Source organism: Ixodes scapularis, unplaced genomic scaffold, assembly GCF_016920785.2.
Source record: "Ixodes scapularis isolate PalLabHiFi unplaced genomic scaffold, ASM1692078v2 PGA_scaffold12__126_contigs__length_90152505, whole genome shotgun sequence".
NCBI lineage: Eukaryota > Metazoa > Arthropoda > Arachnida > Ixodida > Ixodidae > Ixodes > Ixodes scapularis.
The window spans coordinates 72,669,075-72,690,888 of NW_024609838.1; the positions used below are offsets into that span (position 1 = coordinate 72,669,075).

Sequence of the window (21,814 nt, forward strand, 5' to 3'; positions counted from 1 at the left end):
CTGTACCTTTGGTGCAAATAATGACTACACAACTTTGCGGCTTGCTGAAATGCTATGACACCCTTGCAAAACATGTGGCCTTCTGTCCACACCACCCGGCTCCGGCTAAGGTCTGGCGCGATGGCAGCGCTGCTGCAGCTCCATGACGTCAAGCCCACGTGTCGGTCTATATGGTATGTTGTCACAGGCTGCAACAATGACAGCCAATCAATAACTATGTCTAGTTAAACTGTATGTTGCATCATTCTACCTGGCAGGCAGCAGCAGAGAAGTACAGCATGTCCGTGAGAAAACCGAGCTCTGTTTCCGTACCGCAAAAGTAAACTATACATTGAGGAGAGCTCAAACTCTGTCAGAACATAGCCCCAGTCGTTTGAGCAAGATACCAAAGTTTCAACACTTACCATTACCGGAATAAAAGTTAGAAGTAAAAAACTGTTTTCATCTGTGAGAGGACGCCGTCCGTGAGAAGTAACAGACGATATGCCGCTGTTTCCGGCCGCATCTCAGAGATGGCACCACTTGCCCTGGAGACATCCTGCGCTCCCTCGCTTGTCTAACCGGAACGACTGGCGGTAAAGTTGAAAACACCTGACAAAAGTATTGCATCCTTGTCCCAAACTTTGTCAGTCCTTAATAAAAAAAAGGAAACAAAACTAAATAAAGAATCTAAAATTGTAGTCACTTTGTTTTTTTTATGAAAAGGCATCCCAATAAATACCAAAGAATGCCGACAGACATCTATGTGCACCTTCATTGATTGTTGACGTTCAGTTTTATTACCAACTTATGTTCCTTATGCGACAGTTAACGTGCAAACAACGGAGTCAGTTCGTACGGTGGTACGCTGAACTGGGGGGCTTTTAAAGGGTCAAGTGCAAGGTCTTGGAGTTCGGCTTACGACCGCCTTCTAAGTCAGTGATCTAGACGTGGGCCCGGCGCTTCGCAGAAGAAAGTAGCATCAAAAACAAAGCGCACATCTTCCATGTTCCTCCTAAAAAGGAAAGTGGGAGTTTTCCTTCGTTATCGTCGGTGCCTTCGAGGAAGATCCCCATTCGTCTTTGCGAAGAGCCGCACATTTTTTCGGTGTATCCAAGCACGCCGTGCGCAAAGCTACCCACGAGATGTGCCCGTACAAGCTTGGCCTGATTCATGAGTTGTCGCCCGGTAACTACGAGATGCAGCACTACTTTTGCCGGCATGAGCTCCTCAGGATTGCACAAGATCCATCATATGTGCAGTTTTTGCTGTTTAGTGATGAGGCGACATTTCATCTGGATGGGCAGGTCAATACCCAGAACTGCCGCTATCGGAGTTCGACGAATCTGCACTGGACACTTGAGAGGGCTTTGCAGTCGCCGAAAGTAACAGTGTGTTGCGGAATCTGGAGAGAAGGCGTCGTTGGCCCCTTTTTCTTCAGTGACAACGTCTCTGGAGGCACCTACCTGAAAATGATGCAGGACGAGTTTCTTCCCGAGTTCGAAGCCTTGCACATGCAGCAGGACGTATGCATTTTTAATGCAAGATGGGGCGCCACCCCACTGGGCGACAAGTGTAAGGCACTGGCTGATAGCATCTTCCCAGGGCGCTGGATGGGCCGGGGACCGCTGAACATGCCGTGGTTGCCCCGATTGCCAGACCTCACAATATGTGACTTTTCTGTTTGGAGGTTTGTGGAGTCCTAGGTGTACAAGGGCCACATCTCCATAGTGGACGCCTTAAACCAGCGCAGCGAGACAGCGTCCGCTCTCATCACGGATGAGATGCGAGCTGTGGCATTCGGAGATTACGGGACCAGGCTTGGCCTCTGCACTTGGCGTCCAGGAGGCCACGTCGAAGCCCTGGTTTCGATTCAGGTAGGGCCCTGCCTAGGTCTGATCTGGCAACCGTCTAGGGAACAGACTTACACCTTCCCATCAAGTGTACAGTTTATTTATTTGAATACCCTTGAACGTAAACATCTTTTACAGAAATCTGTCTGGTTAGGAAAATAATAGACTGACTAAAATTTTACTCTTACCAAAGTTTAATAAAAACAAAATTCCTGACGTTTCGGGACCAGCTCGGTCCCTTTGTCACAAGTGACTGTGGTTTGGACGGAGGAGGGAGACGCTTGTGTAGGCCGGTTGCGATTGCTGCGTCCTGGTTTTCCTACGAAGCGACAAAACCCCGACACATAGACACTTGGGAGAGTGTTCGACGACTTGTTGATGTCATCTTTTGTTGTTTGGATCTACGAGGATTCTAGATGCAGACGTTTACGCCAGTGTCGTTCCGTGCTCAGGATCTCGCTTTTGTCGAAGGACACACTGTGACCCTCATTAGTTGCATGTTCAGCGAGGTCACTGGCTTGGATGTCATTCTTCTTCACGCCGTATTTGTGGTGGCGGAAGCGTTCCGAGAAGTTCTTTCTTTTCCCCACGTAGGCAGCAGGGTAGTCCGCACAACGGATGCGACCTGGAATTGTATGCAAACTGAGATTTGAGGAACGATGCGACGGTACTGTGCCGCAAACTGCCCAGACTGTATCCAAAACTAACCAAAAACCCTTGGCTGATGGGGGCACCATTTGTGAGATGCGGTCGCAAACAGCAGCGTTCTGTTTGCTGCTTCACACAAACAGTGTCCTGTCATAGACAACGGTATTTCACTTCTAACTTTTTATTCCGGTAAGGGTAATTGTTGAAACTTGGGCACTTTGCTCGAACGGCTGGGGCTACGTTCTGATGGAGTTTGAGCTCTCCGCGATGGCGTCTTTTTTTGCGGTGCGAAAAACAAGTTTAGGTTTTCTTGCAGACATCCTGTACAATAAGCTATTGCACCATCCTCCTCGTTAAAAGTCCTAGTTTCAGAGTTGTTTTACCTATTATATGGTGTGTTTGTCTCGATGATATAAACTACAGTGCAGTCTGAATATTTGTGCTAGGTGTAGCCCTGACCAGGCCGAGGCTGACATGAACGGCAAGCATCGTAATGTGAGTTCAGTGAAATGACATCATATGTTGACTACTGTGTTGATGTTCATGCGTTGTGGCAGTCGTACAATAACAATTTTGAGAGGAAACCTGCCTTGACGTCATTTGTGTTGATGGGAGGTTGCCTTATTATTTCAGCAGGAGTTATCATTAATTTCTTAAAGGGAGCTCGCAGACCATTTCGGGGAGTAACTTTGTACAGCATCCTTGTCTAAGGGCTATACCATATTTGCCTCTGTGCTCCCTGTTGGAGGATAATACCTTATTTGCGTTGCATGCCAAATCTCGCTTTCCAATTACCTCAATAATATCTAGTAGCTGGCAACTTGATGTCATCTTCTGTCACATCAACCTATGGCATTAGATAGTGTGCCAAACGCACCACTAGATGAAAATGGCTTCATTATTATGTTTGGTTCTTCATAAAATATGGGAATCCCACATCCATATCATATGGGATTCTCATATCCTATGGGAATCCCATATGGGAGTTGCATAGGATATGGGAATCTCAGCACTTACATTCTCAAGATGTATAATGTAACAGGCACGTAGCCAGGATTTTGTTTCGGGGGGGCCCAACCATGACAAAATGCTGTATGAGGGAGAGGGGGCAGAGGAGGTCCCAGCAAAATGGAAGAATTCGAGGGGGGCCCGGGCCCCTGGGCCTCCCCCCTGGCTACGTGCTTGTAATGCAATATTAACAATTTTGAATTCTGTTATTTATTTTATAAAGCTGCAAATCAGACTCAATAACTGATCAATTATTTGAATAAACGTCCACTTCTAATCAGTTGCAACCTTGCAATCAATGCACAGTCCCAACCTGCATTACTGTTTCTGTATGATATCAGGAAATCTGGAGTAAACATGCAGCTTATTTCATAGCAACTTTTTACGTCTGACCCATTATATTCAGTGGCTGAAGTTATATAAGAAAGTGCTCATTTTAAAATGAAGCCATGCCACTGGATGTACACTGGCATGTGACTTGTACATGTGTTCCCAGCAAAATGAAAGGATGCATTTAGAAAGGGCAAACCATTTGCTTTACTCTTTGTTTTGTCCTTTTTCAGGTGCATGGGTGTTCACATCTAAAAGTGTTACATTGAAATTCGCTGCAGGACTGGCTTGCCTGACTCACCTTGTTTGTCTGGCAGCTTGCAACTTATAGGAACCTGGGTAACTACATCACAAGAGTGTGAAAGGGACAAAACCCTGCACTTCTTCGAGGATGGCGCCTTGAAGAAGGGAGAACTGCGCCTAAAGTGAATGCCATGGCAGGTGAGTCACTACAGTGAACCCCTAGCACAGATAATTCCAAACAAGAAATTATTAACAAATGTATTAGAAACAAAGAATGCAAATATGGACAAAGAGGTGGAGGTGAACGCACCATAGCACTGTGTTGTATTCATCTCCTCTCTTGTGTGTTGTTCCGGCTTTCCGCTACCCTCACCACTAACTACTACTGCTACTCTCTTGTGTCCTTTGCACTGTTTATCTTTTTTTAGGTAATGGTCTATCATTTAGTCAACATCAACACTAGTCAACAAAAGTGTGCTCTCATGCATTCTCATGAAATAACTGTGCTTGCAATTTAACAGGGTGTCTAGCAACGGGGAAAACCGGTAATTGTCAGGGAAATTTTAATTACCGGAAAAAGTCGGAGAATTGTCAGGGATATTGTCAAAAAGCGAGCCCAGTCAGGGAAAATGAGCTGGAAACGCCATTGAGTGCCCTGAGCAAAGACTTGGGGACTTAGGGGCAGGAAAAGGGGCAATAAATTATGCTTAGAGCGAAGCGCGGGCTCTGCTCACCCGATCTAGAGTGTGGAACCATATGCAAAGGGAACAGCCAACAAATCCAGTTTTTTTTATTGGATTGGATTGAGGGTGCGGCACTAGGCTAGATCCAGTTAGAGCCTCCTTGTACTAGATATAGTAACAAATGGAAAAGCCGCAGACCCCATCCAATCCAAGCCGAAAGTATCCGAAAGTCTCCGAAAGTGTGCATCTGGCGGCCATGATGCCATTCGGTTATTGACTAGTGTGGTTGAGCGTCATGTTTTCATCATGTTTCCGGAAGTGGCCTCTTCACTGACGATGTCGGCGGCAGGAAAGTGCTCATTTAATCCTGACTGGACTAACCCGAATATTTCGGAATATGCATGTTGGATTAGGCCCGTGCAAAATGATCCTCACAGTGCTCAATGCCTTGTGTTGTAAATGTCTTATATATTTAACCACCTCTACAGTGGTCAGGGAATTTCAGCTTTAATTGTCAGGCAAAACCTGGAAAAGTCAGGGAATTTCAAAATAATAATTTTCTAGATACCCTGTTTAATCACAAACAATCTGTTAATGATTGTTCCTAGAAATGTAACTCGTACAGTAATATATTAAAGGTACACCAACAAGGTATTTATGCTCGCCGAGGTTTCTATTTGAGCATGATATGCAAGAGTCCCACTACGCAGAACAGAACTTGCGGAATGAAATTCGTTTTCCTTCTCTCCAAAAACATTTGGTCGAGAATTGGCCGGTTTCTGTCATGCTTACATTTTTTTCTATAGCAGGGATGGGACTGCTGCGCCAATTGCACCATAGTGCACCTAATGATGTTTCGTGTACCACACTGATACAAAAGTATAAATAAGAACTAAATTGCGGTAAGGTGCGCCAAAACTGAAATTATAAACGAGCCTCGTCGAAATCAGCCGTCTCGCAGTTTTTGTTGGCAACACTGACATCGGACATCCCGGCCCAAAGGGAACGTTAATGAATCCGAAGCTCTGTATCCGAAGGTCGCTGCCATGGTTATACTTTGTTTCAGCTTAAAACAGTTGTTATAGCATTCTCATTGCGATGCTTCTGCTACCAGACCTCTTTGAAGCCATTCGCTGTCGCCCTGCTTCATTAAGTCCATACGCAGATGATGCTACAAGGGAGAACTCCGGAATTCAGCGTCCCTGCCAAGAGTGCACGCTCGCGCAGTGCAAGCACTGTTCAAGGCCACATGCTGGCGCTTGTAGCATCGGCTGTGTCTGCTGCCGTTACTGTGTGCTTTTCTGGAGTGCGAGAGTCACTTCATCGGAATAGCGGAGCAAACAGCATCGCCATATTGCGCTACACTCAAATCTATTTAAGTTGGCGCACCTCCCTCTTGGCTGTACTTGCGTGACTATAGATGTTTCCACCGTTTTACAAAAGTCACAGTCCACACGTGCAAAATCGCAGTCCAGCCAGCACTTGATTGCAATTGCAGCCAGCCAGAAACTGCGTGTGAATAACACACAAACACAGCAATGAACGCACTCTAATACATTTTTATGGAAAGGTGTATTGCAAGCCCACAGCCCATGTTGGCCTGCCCCCGAGGCCCCGCGCAGAAAACTTGGGAACGTAACAAAGGCAAGCGAGCAATGACGGAACAAGGTACGAGCTGAAGGCAGTGATGTGATTGCTGCGCCAATTGCACCAAGGGGCTAACCCTGCTACATCCTGCTACATTTTGCCAAAATATGAGTAATCTGTGCCAAGCCTTCGCCAAAGGGCCAATTTTGGACGCCTTTCAAAACCGAATTTAAACTAAGTACCGTAACTGAGCATGCATGAGCTAGGTGGCACAAACGGCCGCCCGACACAAGAGCCGTGTATTGGGAGAGTTTGGCCAATAGGCCGAGCAAAGGCCGCCGCCAGCGCTGAATATTCCCCCCACGCTTAGAGCGTAAACTAAATTTGTGACACAGCGTCGACCAATCAGGAGACCGCAACGTCACAATATTGCAAACGACATTTAAAGCGTGAAATAGAAGCGTTCAATCTCGACCTCTCTATTCCATCTCACAAATGTCGGCAGTGAAGACAAAGGCACAGGCGCGTAAGCATGGCTCAGCAAAACGCTTTTGTTTGTACAAGAACTCCTGCATAGGAGGCACTTTCCAAAGCCACGCGCTCGTGCCCATGCCTTTGTCTGCTCTGCTGATGTTTGTTTGCTCTGGGCCGGCTTGGTAGAACAGCGTCCTGAGACTGGCTGAAAGAAAACAGTTCAAAGGGTGGGGCGCGCGAGCGTCTTGAGACGCGGAGTCCCGCTCTGCTCGTGCGCTGGCTTTGGCAGTGCTTTCTTTCCCCGTCTCAGCTGAGACGCTGTTTCTAGCAAGTCGGTCCTGGTTTGGAGTGCACGTTCGTTTATTCTACACTTGAATATTGGCGTGACTGAAACCTCACATGCACAAAGTTTTCAGTAACCGAGAGCTAAACCTTTTCACTCTAGCGATGCTAAAACGGCTCAAATTAGTCGCATCACATATTTAGAGCACACGACCACCGCTAGGGGCTGTTTCGCGGCCTGTGGTTGGCCCTGAGATGCTCGCCTATTCAAACCAATGTATGGCCAAACTCTCAATAAACGGCTCTGCCCGACACAAAATACCCTACATCAATCGTCCATGGTTTTTTCCATGCTTTTTTCCGCCATGCCGTCTCTTCTGTCACGCTCTCGTCGTCTCGTAAGCGTAAATCTCGTCTCGAGTTTTTTTTTTTTTTTTTTTTTAAATGATAGATGCCGGCGTGTGTGTGTGCTGCGACCCTAGCGTACTGGGTACCAGCCATGACGTGACGCTGTGAAACGAAACTATGTTTCGGCGCGGCGGGAGTCACTTTTTGAGCTGAAGCTCTTGCTGCTGAAATCAGCGGCCACACGACATTGCAGATATGGAGCTTCCTAAACTGAAACACGAGGACCGCCGCATGTTCATCAACATTCATATTCTTGTTTAAAACATACGCTGCCACAAAAATCCCTCTCTAACTCAAAGACTGCTGTGTCGAATTATTGATTACCTAGGTTTCTCTTGGTGGGCTTTCTTTCGAGAGGGACCCCGGTACGTGAAAAATGTGTCGCGAAGAAAAGTTGAAGTGAGCTGAAGCAAAGAAGGGAATGTCTGCACGCTGAACCCGCAGAGCGCGCTTGTTTGTCTCGAGTTCAGTCGTTGCACAAAGGGACCCTGGCTCGCGACGTCTTGCATCGATGCGCTCAGGTTCTTTTTTTCTGTGTTTAGCTCGTACCTCGCCTGCCGGCCCGGGAAGCGCGCGGCGCTGGACTCTTTTTTTTGTCGCATGCTGGGCAGTTAAATTTTGCATAGACTTTTGGCTACCAGTTGGCAACGGAACAGAGAGGCATGGTTTCGGCTTCGATCGAACAGCCGTTTCGCTCGCGCGACGACGCACGTGACCTGCAAGCCTGCCGGAGTTGCCCTCACGTGCTTGCTAACCAACGATGCGAACATAATTGCACGACAGAGGCACCAGCCGGGACGCTTGCAATTCATTGTTTTACATTTGATTACTTTTGACGAAAATCTGGCACGTCGGCAATCAGTAAAACGGTGGCAAGCGGTTTTTCGGAATTGCTTGGCGTCGCCTACAGCACTGTACACTTCTGGGATGTCGCAATGTCTCTTTGGAGACATTGAAAGTGGACATTCATTACTACCCTAAGCTAAAGCAAAGCTTGCTCCAGCCTTGCAGAATGTTCCGAAAAGCAAAAAGAAATGTGTCATGTCATTGGCATTTCAGTTACACCATGAAAGACTCCCAGGTGGCCGAACTTGACCATAATTGGTTTATTTCGGCGAGCAAGGTTCCCTTTGCGTGTCCAGCATTTCAAACAAAATATTTTTATTTTTGTTAGAATATCTGCTTTAAAAGCCACTTATGCTGCTCCAAAACACTGTTTTGGCTACTCCAAAGGCCACTTTTTCTACTCCAAAGCACTGTTTTGGCTGCTCCGAAAGGTAACCCAAAGCGGCTTAGGCCAATCACATCACTGTGAAGGCTATTTCTTATTGTTTCTTTACATTCACCTCTTTGTAAGTCGGTTCCATCATGTGTGACACTGTTGTGCAGTTTTGCTTTATATGATTTGTCTAATTTTCATGTAATTTTGTGAAAAATGTTTTTAAAATAATATGGTAATTGAAAGTACTGTTTAGTTCACATTGAGTTATCGACATGCCATATTTCCTTGAGCTTTGAAAACCAGGTGACATTTAGCCTCTATTTCAACATTCTTGGAACTCGTATGCTGCTCCCAATTTGCTCCAGGACCTCGTTTTTGCTGCCCCCAGCCTGCTCCAAACTGTAGTTTTTCCGCTCCCAAGATTGCTCCAAAGCTGCTTTGCCCAGTTCCATCCCTGCTATAGTAATGTTAGGTTCAAACTATGTGTACCAAATATATTCAAATCCATACATCATCTAAAGCACACATTAAATATAAAAAAAGGAGAAAACTTTCCGATTTTCCATTGTGGTGAACAAGGAAAAGCAGCGGAGCTGTAGTATGTGCCGCCATCTGTGAGCAACGGCGGCAACCAGACAATCGGCAAGCAGGTTGTCTGGTTGCCCGTCATCGCACATAGATGGCAGTAGCTGTCCAGAGGGTTGTGTCGAGATTTGTTTGTCCATGGACACGAAACTGGGGATACTAGCGCTCAACAGCTCTGCTGTAATATGAGCTGGATTTTTGTGGCCTCCAGAAAGCTGCAAAAACGTTGAACGAAAAAAAAAATGCTTCACAGATTACAGGAGGGAAATGTACACACCATTTTCAATATAGCAACGTACCGTGGGCTGGACGATGCGATGGCAGCGCAGAACGGACCAACATTGCGACGGATGTGAGGCCGCTACTTTGGAACTGTTGTTCGTGGAACCGGTCAATTGAACGTCAAGGGGAAGGGTTATAAGTGCAAAACAATCGCAGGACAAATGGTGATTTCGGGCCATGAGCTTCCAGTGATGTGATTGCTGTGCCATTTGCGCCAAACTGTGCCAAAGCTCTTACCCTGCTACACCCTGCTATATTTGACCAAAATGTGAGGAATTTGCACCAACATTGCACCATAACTTAAGTTCACTTAAATAATACTAAAAATCAGGGTGTCGAACCGGAACCGAACCGAACCGAACCGGTATTTTTCCGGAACTGAACCCGAAGCCGAACCGTTATATTGTTATCGCGATGAACCCGAACCGGAACTGAACCGAAAAAAAATAACGTTTACCGGCTCATGTCAAAACGGTTCGGCCACGCGCTGTTGACAATGAATGTGCTATCAATGCCATTTGTTTTTTAAGTGCCGTCAACTGACACACACCTCGCTTACATATTTTTCTTCTCCACTCAGTCTTAGGAATATAAACGCTGCATCCATGAATCTTGACAAACGCTGCATCCATGAATCTTGACATAGGAACCAGTATTGCGCTGGTCGCGGCTTGCACGGAAGAAAGAAAATTGGAATGCTGTGCAAAAAAAAAAAGAAAAAAATCGCGTCACGGGATTTTATTTTCCTACAATTTCGTAAATCGTAAATGCTGCTGTGTGCTCATTTCATAACACGTTTCTAGAACGCGCGAGTTCTTGAAGCTTGCTTCCATCGGAATGAGAAAAGAAAAGGCTGTGGAGTTTGATAATAATGCATCCGGTTTCGTATAGGCACTTAGAAGCTAACATATTTGTGAGACAGCGAACTCTTCTATTTTAATATTTATCCTATTACGTCCTTCTGGCGTTGCGTTCGGTGAGGTGTTTTTCATATTCCGTATCTTGTTTAATGAAAACTTTTTTAAGGGTCTAATTTGAGTTGCCGAAGGCTAGTTCAAATAAAGAAAGTTGTATTTTCTCCCCACTGTTCCTTCAATTGCTTACACGCCGAGGTGGCGGGATAGTTAGCGAGTTCTACTTGTAAGTGGGTTTGTAAGGAGGTCGCGGATTTTACAGCTACTGCGTCGGACCCAATTAGATGAAGTCCGAATGCGTAAATGTCGGTGAGGTAACCTTTGAGTGCACATAAAGAAACCATTCCTGATAGAAATCCCTGAGCCTTACACTACGATGTATCCCGTTTCGTATGTGCTGATTTCTGATGTTTTATTTGTAATTTATTTTGATGTTGCAATTTGTCATTTATAATTTCCGAACCGGTTCGGGAATCGGTTCAGCGCCCCGAACCGGTTCGCGAACCGGTTCACGGATCGAAATAATCGAACCGGAACTGAACCGGAACAAAATAAATTTACCTGAACCTGAACCGTAACCGAACCCGTATTTTTTTCGGTTCGACACACTGCTAAAAATATAACAGCTGTAGGCCTTGCTACTGGGCCAGATCGTTTAGGGTAGGCTCATGCGGGCTTTCAGGACTTTCGATAATCGTTGAAGTAACATTCTATTCGATTTGATTTCACACCAACCACTGACAGCACTCGGAAGTTTCGCAATAAGTCTTGTGGATTTTAACATTTGTTCAGTGGGATTTCATACCTAAAATAATCATTTACGGCAGTTTGCGCTGTCCTTCATCGGTCGTCGTCTTGTTACCGTGTCTCGTGCTTCCACACACAACTAAACAGCTAGTGTTTGTTCTCCTCCTACTATTTGCCACTCTCCTCCTTACGTTTGTAGTGCACGGTTATGCTCCACAAGCTCTTTTTGCTTCTCCAAAATGAACTTTTCGCTGCTCCAATAGCTGCTCCAAATTGACTACAACCAATCACATCACTGAGCCTCCGTGCTTGTTTTTTGGTTTCAAGCAGTTGAGTTTTTTAACTCTATTGAAAATATATGTGGCTCTGTGGCAAAATATTTAATGAGCAGTCTCCTGACACCATATTGAATTGTCTGGCAAAAAATTAAAAATAAACATTTTTGGCGGGTGTTAGTGTTCCTTTAACGAACAAAAAAAACGAGGGTGCAAGCTGGCTCAGGTTAAACAAGGTGAATTTACCCTATACTAGGAATTTTTGAAGGAAGATGCAAACAAAACACACAAGTCTCAAACACAGTTGAGTTGTAATGGACTGAAAAATGAATAGGCAACCCAAAAGAGGGAGACATGAAGACAGTCTTTCCAAAAAGTTGTTGTTCCGCTTACAACCACTCTCCAAAGGGAATTAATTCCCAGACCTTGCAGCCTTCTACTATACACAACTCCCAAGATCCTCAAAGACTGCAAACAAAAAGAAGCAACCTACAAACCTCTGAGTAAATGTGATTAAAGAAACAATAGCTTGAGCTTTGAACCTAGGAAATACAAAAACATCACACACAACGTGAAGTTTCCAAAAACAGATGGACATTGAACTTGTTTCTAATGAAAAAATATATGTCAAAAAACCTGTTCCACTCGGAGTCGAAACACAGGAAGGGCCTAGTCAAGAGAGGGCATGAAAGCAGTCACGCGATGCACATTGTCAACGTTTTTCTTCTAACTCTGCAGTTTTTTAGCGGGACGGCCTTCGATCTCCGGCCTGGCTTCATGGGAGCCAACCTGCCTGGAACAAAGGATCCTATCAACCTGGATGTCATCTCTCCTTCCATCGACGTTTCCGGTACCAAAAACGAAGACAAGCACCAGGCAACCGAGGCAATCACCTTTTCCGTCGTCAACCAGCTTCACCTCGGTCATTCCGGAACAGCCACATCGACGCCCACATCATCGCATTGGTCCAGAAGGCTGGCCTTTTCACCGTGGATCGTCAAAGGGCATGGAATCACGCACACGATGCACATTGTCAAATGTTTTCATCGAACCCTGCAGGTTAGTAATCCTGACGGTTTTCATTCTTCTAAGTCTAATGCAGTGATAGAAGTGCTGTGCCATTTGCGCGAAATTGCGCCATGACCGAAAATCAGCTACATCTTTTGCAAAAATGGCACTTTTGCTAAGAATTGCGCCAAACTTGCGCCAATAGCGGCTTACGGCGAAGGAATAAATGGTTTATTATTGGTCGACCCTAATATTCATAAAAGTAGAAGGAAAGAAAAATTTTATAAATATGATTTTTATAGCGTCTCTGCTTACCGTATGGTTTGTTTCGTCTTCGGTCGGAGCACCAGTTGAAGACTCGAACACCTACATACACAAACACTCATGCTACAAGCACAAGTCACGGGACATTCGCTGCCCTTGGTTGGTTTAGCCGATTAAGAACACATTCAAGGAGATGACAACTGCCATGATGTCTGACTTTGATGCTGCGAATCAACCGGTCAGAGCCGTTGATGAACTGGCTGCTTGTTCACTGACATTGTCTAAATTTCCAGTCGATGTCGGGAACTAAGGGTCCTGAGAAAACTTTGCAAAATAGTAGGATTTCCAATTGCTGCTACTGTCATAAAGCAGAACCAAGGTCTTGTACTCCCGATCAGATCGCTTGATTATCATGTCTGCCTCATGCCTGTGCTGTTTGACTAAAGAGTACCGTGCCACTTGGGCCGTTCGGGTCAACCTTCGCCGCCTCTTATCAGCGTGTGCGCGTCGAGCTTCACCTCTTTGTACCGGGGTGCTAGGAGCGGCGACTGTCCTGGGGGAGCGCCTTCCTTAGTGCGATAGGCTCGCAAATTATGCTCAGGATTAGTACAGGTTCAACTTCTTTTTTCTAATTGTAAAATAATCTAATCTAAAAAAAACAAACAAAAAAACAAAAAGAGATGGAAAAAAACACGCGTCTGTATATATTTGTATAAATATGGTAGTCACGGTAGTTTCCTTGCAGCAGTCGTCCATTAAAAGAGCAGCAAACTTTGATGTAACTCTGGTTCCTATGCCGCTAAAAAGCAGTGTCACCATTAAAGGGCAACTCCGCTCAATTCCGAAAAATTTAGGCTTCCTGTGATTCACATTCACAAAGCACTACTAAACAACTCGACGTCTTTGGAATCGCGAAATGTGGAATATTATTTGTGTAATCCTAATTTAAACATCAGCAGATACCGAAACCGAAACTTCGGTTGCGTCAGGCAACATCGATCTCGGGTCGTCAGAGTCATGGCCACACCCCGTCGAACCACGTGGTCTTGTGATGTTCGGGAGGGAGCGAGAAACAGGACACGCGACGCAAGAAGGTGTTCTTTTTTTTTTTTTTATTGGACGCGGGCAGGTTGCTTTGCGTGGCGTGGACGGTGATGGCCCTGGGGAGAGGGGGAAGGGGAGAAGACGAAAGAGAAGGGGAGCGGAGAAACAGACCGATAAGCGCGCAGGGCAGCGCAAACTAGCGCATCCGTGTTACGGTGATCACGTAGACGCCCGGTCAGCCAACACCGGGAGGAGAAACTCATGACGTCACCGTTCAATTTCGCTCTGAGAAGTAAAAACAAGCAAAACGTGAGAATGACATACACATGCCTCTGACGTAGTGGCTCAACGTTGGCCTCGCGCCGCACGCTAGAGTTGGCAGATTTCGGCAACTTGGCTCGCTTGAAGGTTTGCTGGCCAGTTTATTAAATATATAAACGGAATTAGATCATAATATTTGACGTGGGGTCTTCCTATATGATACTGAAGAGGGCTACATAGTTTTTTAAATATTAAAAATGAAGCGGAGTTGCCCTTTAAAGCACAAGTGTAGGCTTTTATAATATTTCGGGTGGTGGCTTTTGCAGTTTATAATATTGGAGACTGGAGTTTGGTAAGTTCATTAAACTGACGGGAAACATTTTTATTGGTGGACGTGTTACTGGATAATCTGGTTCTTGCTGACATTTTACAGAAATTATATTTACAGGCTAAACCAACTACGGAGTGTAAAATGGAGATACGAGAGAGGAGTTATCGCGACAAAGTGTCGCACTATGATTAACTTTTTAACCATATTTTAATACCCATCGTAAATGAAACCTAGTCTGACTAGAGCCTTTTTTAAGAAGTCGGTGTTCCTTTTATGCTCTATCTATTCTTATCACAAATGGTAATAAGTAATGTGCTCGAGTATCAAAGAGGAAACTCTGATCATTACCATAAAGAAACTCATTTAGAGATGCAGTCACTTTTTCATTGTCAAGTGCCATGTGCTAACAGATGTTGGCATCTGCTCCAAAAGCATCAATGGCTGCTCCAAACCAATATTTTGACTGCTAAATAACCTGCTGCAAAAGGTGAAATGGCACTTTTATCACTGCTAAAGACGTCTGTATAATAGTGCTTCTATGCCGAGAAGCTTTGGTGAAATCATTTAGTGTGTTGTTGCTGCTGCTGCTTTGATGCGATGTTGAGACTAACCCCGGAGCAACTAATATTGAACTATCTGAGCAGCTTGCTGAAATGATGCGGGTGTTGCAGGATACAAATGCGCAAACTCAGAGTGTTGTGGAAGGGCAAAGTAGTATAGTGAGCTCGATTAGCAAACTAAGAACAAACCAACAACAGCTACAAGTCACGGTAACAAATATCGGTCGAAGGGTTGCTGCGATTGAATTGAAGTCGTCTTCAATCAATGAATTACACCGCGAGTTGGCTCGTGCCAGCCAATCTGTTCAGCGCATTCAAAACGAAAATCGTGCTTTGCGCAGTAGACTAGATGAGATTAGACTTATCATGTTAACAGTAATGCCCTCGCCTCTGTGTCTGTTTAGAAATAGTATCTTGGTGTTCATGTAACTTGTAACCTTTCTTGGAAGATTCATATTGAATACATAATTAATAGTGCTAACCGTATTTTAGCATACTTAAAGGGAAGGTGGGGCAGTTTTGTATTTGAGCAAAAAACACTTGATTTGCATTCATTTGGCCTTTAGAATGACAGATATCACAATTATGCCTCAGTGCGACGCACCAGAGAGCCAGAAGAGCAATTTCAAAATAGGGCTGAAGCCCCACCTCCCTAGCCTTGTGCAGTCAAAAGATCCGTCGATGATGTCACGTACAGCGACTGTCTTTCGTGTTTTCTAGTTTTTAAAGGGAAGCTACGGAGCTTCTTGGAAAAAATGAGTTAGAAGTGAATCCTAGCGTATTTTTACCCCGTGAACCCGAATACCCAAACCATTTGCTGCGTAAGTATTGTTAAACGCGAGAAAAACGCGAAAGACAGTCGCTGTCCGTGACGTCATCGACGGCTCTTTTGGCTGCCCAAGGCTAGGGGGGCGGGGCTTCAGCCCTATTTTGAAATTGCTCTTGTGGCTCTCCGGCGCGTCGCATTGAAATATAATTTTGCTATCTGTTATTCTAAAGGCCAAATGAACGCAATTTAAGCGTTTTTTCTCAAATGTAGAAGTGCCCCATCTTCCCTTTAGCAATACTTGCGCAGCAAAGGACTTGGGTATTCGGGTTTACGGGATAAGAACACAGTATAATTCGCTTCTAGCTCATTTTTTCAAGAACCTCCGTAGCTTCCATTTAAAAAGAAATCTCTTTCTCACTACGTCTTCGTTAAAACTAAACATGTACAAAACCCTAATCCATCCAAAATTAGAATATGCTGCCACTGTGTGGGACCCCACTCACTCGTCACTAATTGCTCATGTTGAATCCAATCAAAACCGCTCAGCTCGTTTTATATTGACAGACTATAATAGCGCTGCCAGCGCTACTACCAGGAAAAATACTTTAGGTCTGCCGTTACTAGTACACCTTCTTTATTTCAATATTCTTTTATGCTACAAACATCTATAGACTAGAACCACCTTCCTGCCTCCGTTGCTAACATCACTGATATTGTTTTGTTTAAAAATGCTGTTATTAATATGTGCACTTTATAGTAATAATTTACAGCTTTCTCCCCTCTTCGATGTACTTACTTTGAGGGTATTTGAAATAAATAAACACTTTTCTATCTATGCTTTATTAATATTATTGATTCTTTTAGTATATGCTTGTAGCCATTCCCTTCAGTCAAAACTATTTCAGTAGGATCCCATAAGGGCACACAACTATTACATTTATTCATGTTTTTTTGTTTTTGCAGAATTATAATTGTGAGGCATGGATCTGCTCTGAAATAGTTTTGACCCAAGAGAATGTCCACAAGTTGATGCTGAAAGAATCAGTAACAAAATTGAAGCTTGTAATTGCGGTGAATAAGTTTTCCCTATGTTTCGACTGTGAGTGGAAGAACTTCCTTAGTCTATATTTTTTCCTTAGAACCAGGTTTGATGTCCCTCTCTTTTAGGAAGTTAATGTTGTATATGGTGCTTTTCCATTCTCTAGGATATAAGCTCGAGGGTATTCTCCGTTTCTTTGGTCACATTTACATAGAGGTTAGTAGGTTGCTTCTTTGTATCTCTGTCCTTGAGTATTTTGGGGGTCGTGCTGAGTCGTGGACAGTGCAAGCTGAAATGTTAGTGCAACAGCCGAAATCCATTGCTTGCTGTTCCTCTACAAGAGACACTGAACTACTAATGAGAGGCAGTATGAGGACAAGAGTGCCATGGCCACTGCTATGCGACTCTGCCTGTTTCTCATTGTTTAGGAGCACCTCGATTTGAGTCACCTTTACGTTTTGCTATCGCCTAGCCGTGCTTGTTGGCGCCTGCTTTATCTGTGCCGGTGGTCTTTGTCCCAGCCAAATAACTTTGTCCAATGACTCAGCAGGCAAACATGATGGTAACTATCAACAACCCCAGAAGCAGCACATCTGCAGCAAGGTGTGCGGTTCTCAACCATGATCAGGCCGAGTCACGTATCATGCCACTGCAATCTCTTTTGCGCGTTATCTTTCATCACTAGTTCAAGTTTTCTTGTCGGGGCAGTGCCACTGGTGTCAGTAATTTCAGCCTCTGTCAACCATGACTGTACAGTAGGGCTGAGCATCGATTATATAATGAAACCTCATTATTTGCCACCCTTTAACCGATTATTAATGGCTTAATGATTCTCATTCCTTTTTGTGCATACTGAAAATTGCATATATTCTTGTTTGCCTTTGCTGAATGTTTATAAACGGTATACAAAATTGATTATGAATCAACTTCGGTACATAGTTGAGAACCGTTCAAGGGCACACCCGAAGATTATTACTTCAGTTGCACGAGGCAAAGAGGTTTGTTGATATTCATCGGCAAGAGCGGCTTCCTTTGATTGACAGACACTCAAAATATGTTAAAATGGCCAGTGTTCATGTAACCCTCTGCACCTTGTCTGGAGTTACAAATCTTGGCCGTACAGTTTATTTTAGCTTCAATTTTCACCGAAAGTTTGCCTTTCATGTAGGTGTACTGGGCGATTTCTGCATGGTAAAAGCATTTAATTTTTCTTTTTCGTCAAAGTATTATCAATTAACCGGATAAACAAAATAATCCAGATTAAAGCAATAATTGAATAATTGGTCGGTTATTCTATCAATTGCCCAGCTGTACTGTTCACTAGAAGGCACTAAGGTCCAGTAAAATATTTTCTGTTAGAAACGGTTGTAAGTGGAAGTGTACCCGTGGAAAGGGTTCCTTAAAGTCTCCCTCTGTATGTTCTGTTGTGTGTCGCTTAGTTAAGAATCCTTTCTGTCCATTGGAATTTAGCTGTGCCCCCAGTCTTCGGTACACTCCTCATAAGAAATTTTTTTTATAGTGAAACTTCAAGGCAATGTCAAAATTATTGCAAGTTGAGGCAAACCAAAATCACAGAATGTAGTGACAGTTTGCTCTTTTGTGTAGAGAGAAGTGATGTTTATCAATATTTTATTTGAAAGTGCTCCTATGACAAAACGACTCGCCAACCTCTGCTCAAGACCATGTGGCTTGTGGTTTTAAAACCTGTCATATTCAAGCGTTATTTAAATTTTTATCTTCATCATGTACATTTTCTTGAACCACGACATTATTTAGTGCACCACAGTTTTACAAAGAAACCTCATTGCCAGAGACTCATACTCTTATTAATTGTGCAATGACAGTGCAGCCACCAACTGCCATTTCTGCTGAAATAGCAGTCTGTGGTGTAACACATCTAACAATGAACAGTGTGGAATAATGAAAAACAGTCCACAGCTGTTTCCCCAAGGTCCAGTGACTTGCTTCTGCAGGCATTTATGGTTTTCCAAAGCAGTGTAAATAGGGAGTATTAGCAGGTCGTTTCCACACGAACGGTTCGCCCTCGAATGCATCCGCGACGCCACTGCGCATGCGCATGCGAGTCGTTTGGGGAGTTGGGAGGCTCTTCTCGTTCGTTTCTCCCATTCCGGCTGCTGGAGTCGTCACCGCAACTTAGCCAGCACCGTTCACGACTCGGGTAAGAAAAAGATGGCGGTCAGTTCGGCGACCGCCTTCGCCGACCCAGCCGAGCGTTAGGTTTAGGACAGCGGGAGGCGAATTGCCGTCCTGTTAGTCTGCTTCATTTGAGAGGTTGAACGAAATCATTTCGAGGACTGCTCACAATGGTAAGCGATCGTGAATGCTGTAAACTGCGCATGCTAGTAAATTTTTGCGATCTGCAGGCAGACGAGCTGCTGTGGCGACTGCGAGCAGACGAAATGATTTGGTTCAACGGCACACAACCTGAACGATCGTTCAAGTTCAAGATGACGGAGACAGACCATATACCTTTGCGGTCGTTCAGACACTTTTTACTCTATCTAGCTTCGCAGTTCTTGAAATTCCGACCTGAAAATGTTACGTCGGCCGTCTTGTTTACATCAGGCGTACGACGGAAACACGAACCGCCACCACGGTGTCCGCCTCCATCGCCACTGATTTACACGTTGCAGAATGCTTCACATGTTTACTAGAAGATGGCGCCACCGTTAAGCACGATCATCATTATTGTTTACTCGGTCACGCCACTTTCACGGTTCGCTAAAGTATGTCAAATTTGACGTACGGTTTCACGGAACGGACGAGCTATACCATTTGTGATTTTGGAACCGTATGCTTGAAAAACGACTCGCTAAAACTTTCTAATGTGATCGAACCGAAACAGAAGATAGAGATGTGCTGCGTTAATGGTCCCTACACCTTCCCAGTGGTGATGCTCCTCCTCACCTTTTCCTAGGCAACGAGCGAGAGGACTCTTCACTAACGTAATCCGTCTTGGGCTTCTGGTATAACGAAGGCCACTGGGAGGGGCTTGAGGGCAGTCTGCCTCGAGGGGAAGTTGACTTCTTGATTGCTGCTACTTGGGGACTCCAAGATAGATGGACGAGGCTTTTCAGCAGACCTATTCTATCCTGGAGTTTGGGGTGGGCATGTCCCTCTGTGTTATGGACGTTTGCGACTTGTGTTGCTTTCCTACATGGCGACAGCCGCCTCCTGTGCATAAGTGAACTGGTGCTCATCTTTTGTGTAAGGTTGCTATTCGTGCCACTGAAAGAAGCTTTACACTTCTGGTGTGGCATGTCATTTATTTGGCAGCTAGAAAAGCTGTTGCTTGAAGTCAATGTTCAGGTTCTTGGTTTTTGGAGGACCGGAAATATTTTCTAATACACTCGACTCTCAGTAACTCAAACTCCTGAAAGCCACAGACTTCAATTTGAAATGTGAGAAGTTTGAAATATCGGAAATTTATGGAAAAGTGATGTGAGGCAAAGTATGAAATCGCTATAGGAATAACTACATATACCAAGCAGTTTTTTATACTATCCTCTGCACAGGCCTATTTAAAAAAGGGCACACGTAAAACATTGGTGAGGCTTAAAGCAAATATTAATATTGGCCGAATATTTTCTAATTAAATATAGAATAGTTTCTCAAAGCCTTTTACTACTGTTGTGCCGTGCTCAAACAACAATTCAGCTTAACTTGTGAAGGTTGTTCCCAACCTTCCCCTTGTCCACTTCTAAGCTCAGTTAGTTTTAATATAACTACATCTATGAACTGTGGCCTCTGTAAGTCCAATGCCCACATTGGGGTGGCATGTAAATGACAGATTTCACATAAAATTAAACCTGAAGAAACGCCCAGCTATCCTAATCGAAGGAATTTATAAATCTGCTTGCTATATGCAAATATTCTTTCTTTCATCTGGAATTTAATCCCCCTTAGAATAATCAAAGAAGCACAAATAAATAAAGCAGATTGTCAGGACAGTGCTCCTTGCATAATCGGGATGGGTTAGTCCCATCGAGTATGCTTCTCACCTAGCACCCGTATACTGCGGCAAAGCAATGACCACGAGCTTTGCGTGTATTGCTTTTCCGGAGTACACAGGTGCTCGATGAGAAGCGCACTCAACGGGACTAACCCTCCGCAATGGACAAATAGTGTGAACGGAGCGAAAACATTGTTTGAAATAAACAGCTTATTGATGCATTTAGATTTAGCAAAAAAACTAAATTTTTAAATTTGTTTGAAATAACTGGCAGTACGAAATATCAGACTTTGATTTATTGCGAGTCCACTGTACTTTTTTTAGTTCAGACAAAACAGTATATAGTGGCAGCTGTCAATGCAAATAGTATTGGTTGTATACTTTATATACTTTTTTTCAGGTGCTGTAGTTTTACAGTTTTAGAGGATTTTAAACGATCACATGAAAGTGGTAATACAGCACATCATTATGCTGTAACTCGCCTCTGGCAAGCACAGTCCAGTGTTACAAGCAGATTATACTTTTTCATGCAGCCATATGAGTGGCAATTCTTCGGTTTTCTGCTTGTCTAGTTTGGTAGAAACATTGTTCCGAAATGGTGACATGAAACGAAGCTATTAGTCTAAATTAAATTTTGTTTGTCTTGATCCTATAAGTGAATTGCTCTCATATCATTTTGCAGGCATTGCGCTGAGGCTTGGGCCATGTGGAACTGGAGGCAGCCAAGTCACCAAAGAAGATAGGACTTTGGCTCATTCAGAAACCATGTGAACTACGGCACAAGAGGCCCAGGGCACCGGGACAGCTGGCTGAATAAACAGCTAAGCCTTTCAAACATTGAAGTGTGTGCTATCCCAAGGAGAGTAGTTTGAAGGGGATTAGAGTTTTAGACCTCAAGGCAAATAAATGTATTTTTTCCTGCCAAAGGTTGGATACAGCCCTGATTCAAAAATATGAAAGAGTTATACAAGGAAGGCGGACAGGACAAACACCTTTCGAATTTCAACACATTGGTGTCTTCTTTTGCTGGTATAAATTGACTAAC

General features: G+C 44.2%; 1 protein-coding gene across 1 annotated transcript; it reads left to right on the forward strand.

The window, feature by feature from the left end:
* The first annotated feature begins 3,693 nt into the window (after positions 1 to 3,693).
* LOC115330967 lies at positions 3,694 to 21,686 on the forward strand. Its single transcript, XM_040213497.3, has 3 exons — positions 3,694 to 4,259; positions 12,259 to 12,579; positions 21,452 to 21,686. Exons 1-3 carry the CDS (start codon positions 4,248 to 4,250, stop codon positions 21,461 to 21,463), a joined length of 345 nt encoding a protein of 114 aa, XP_040069431.1. The 5' UTR covers positions 3,694 to 4,247; the 3' UTR covers positions 21,464 to 21,686.
* Positions 21,687 to 21,814: the final 128 nt, after the last annotated feature.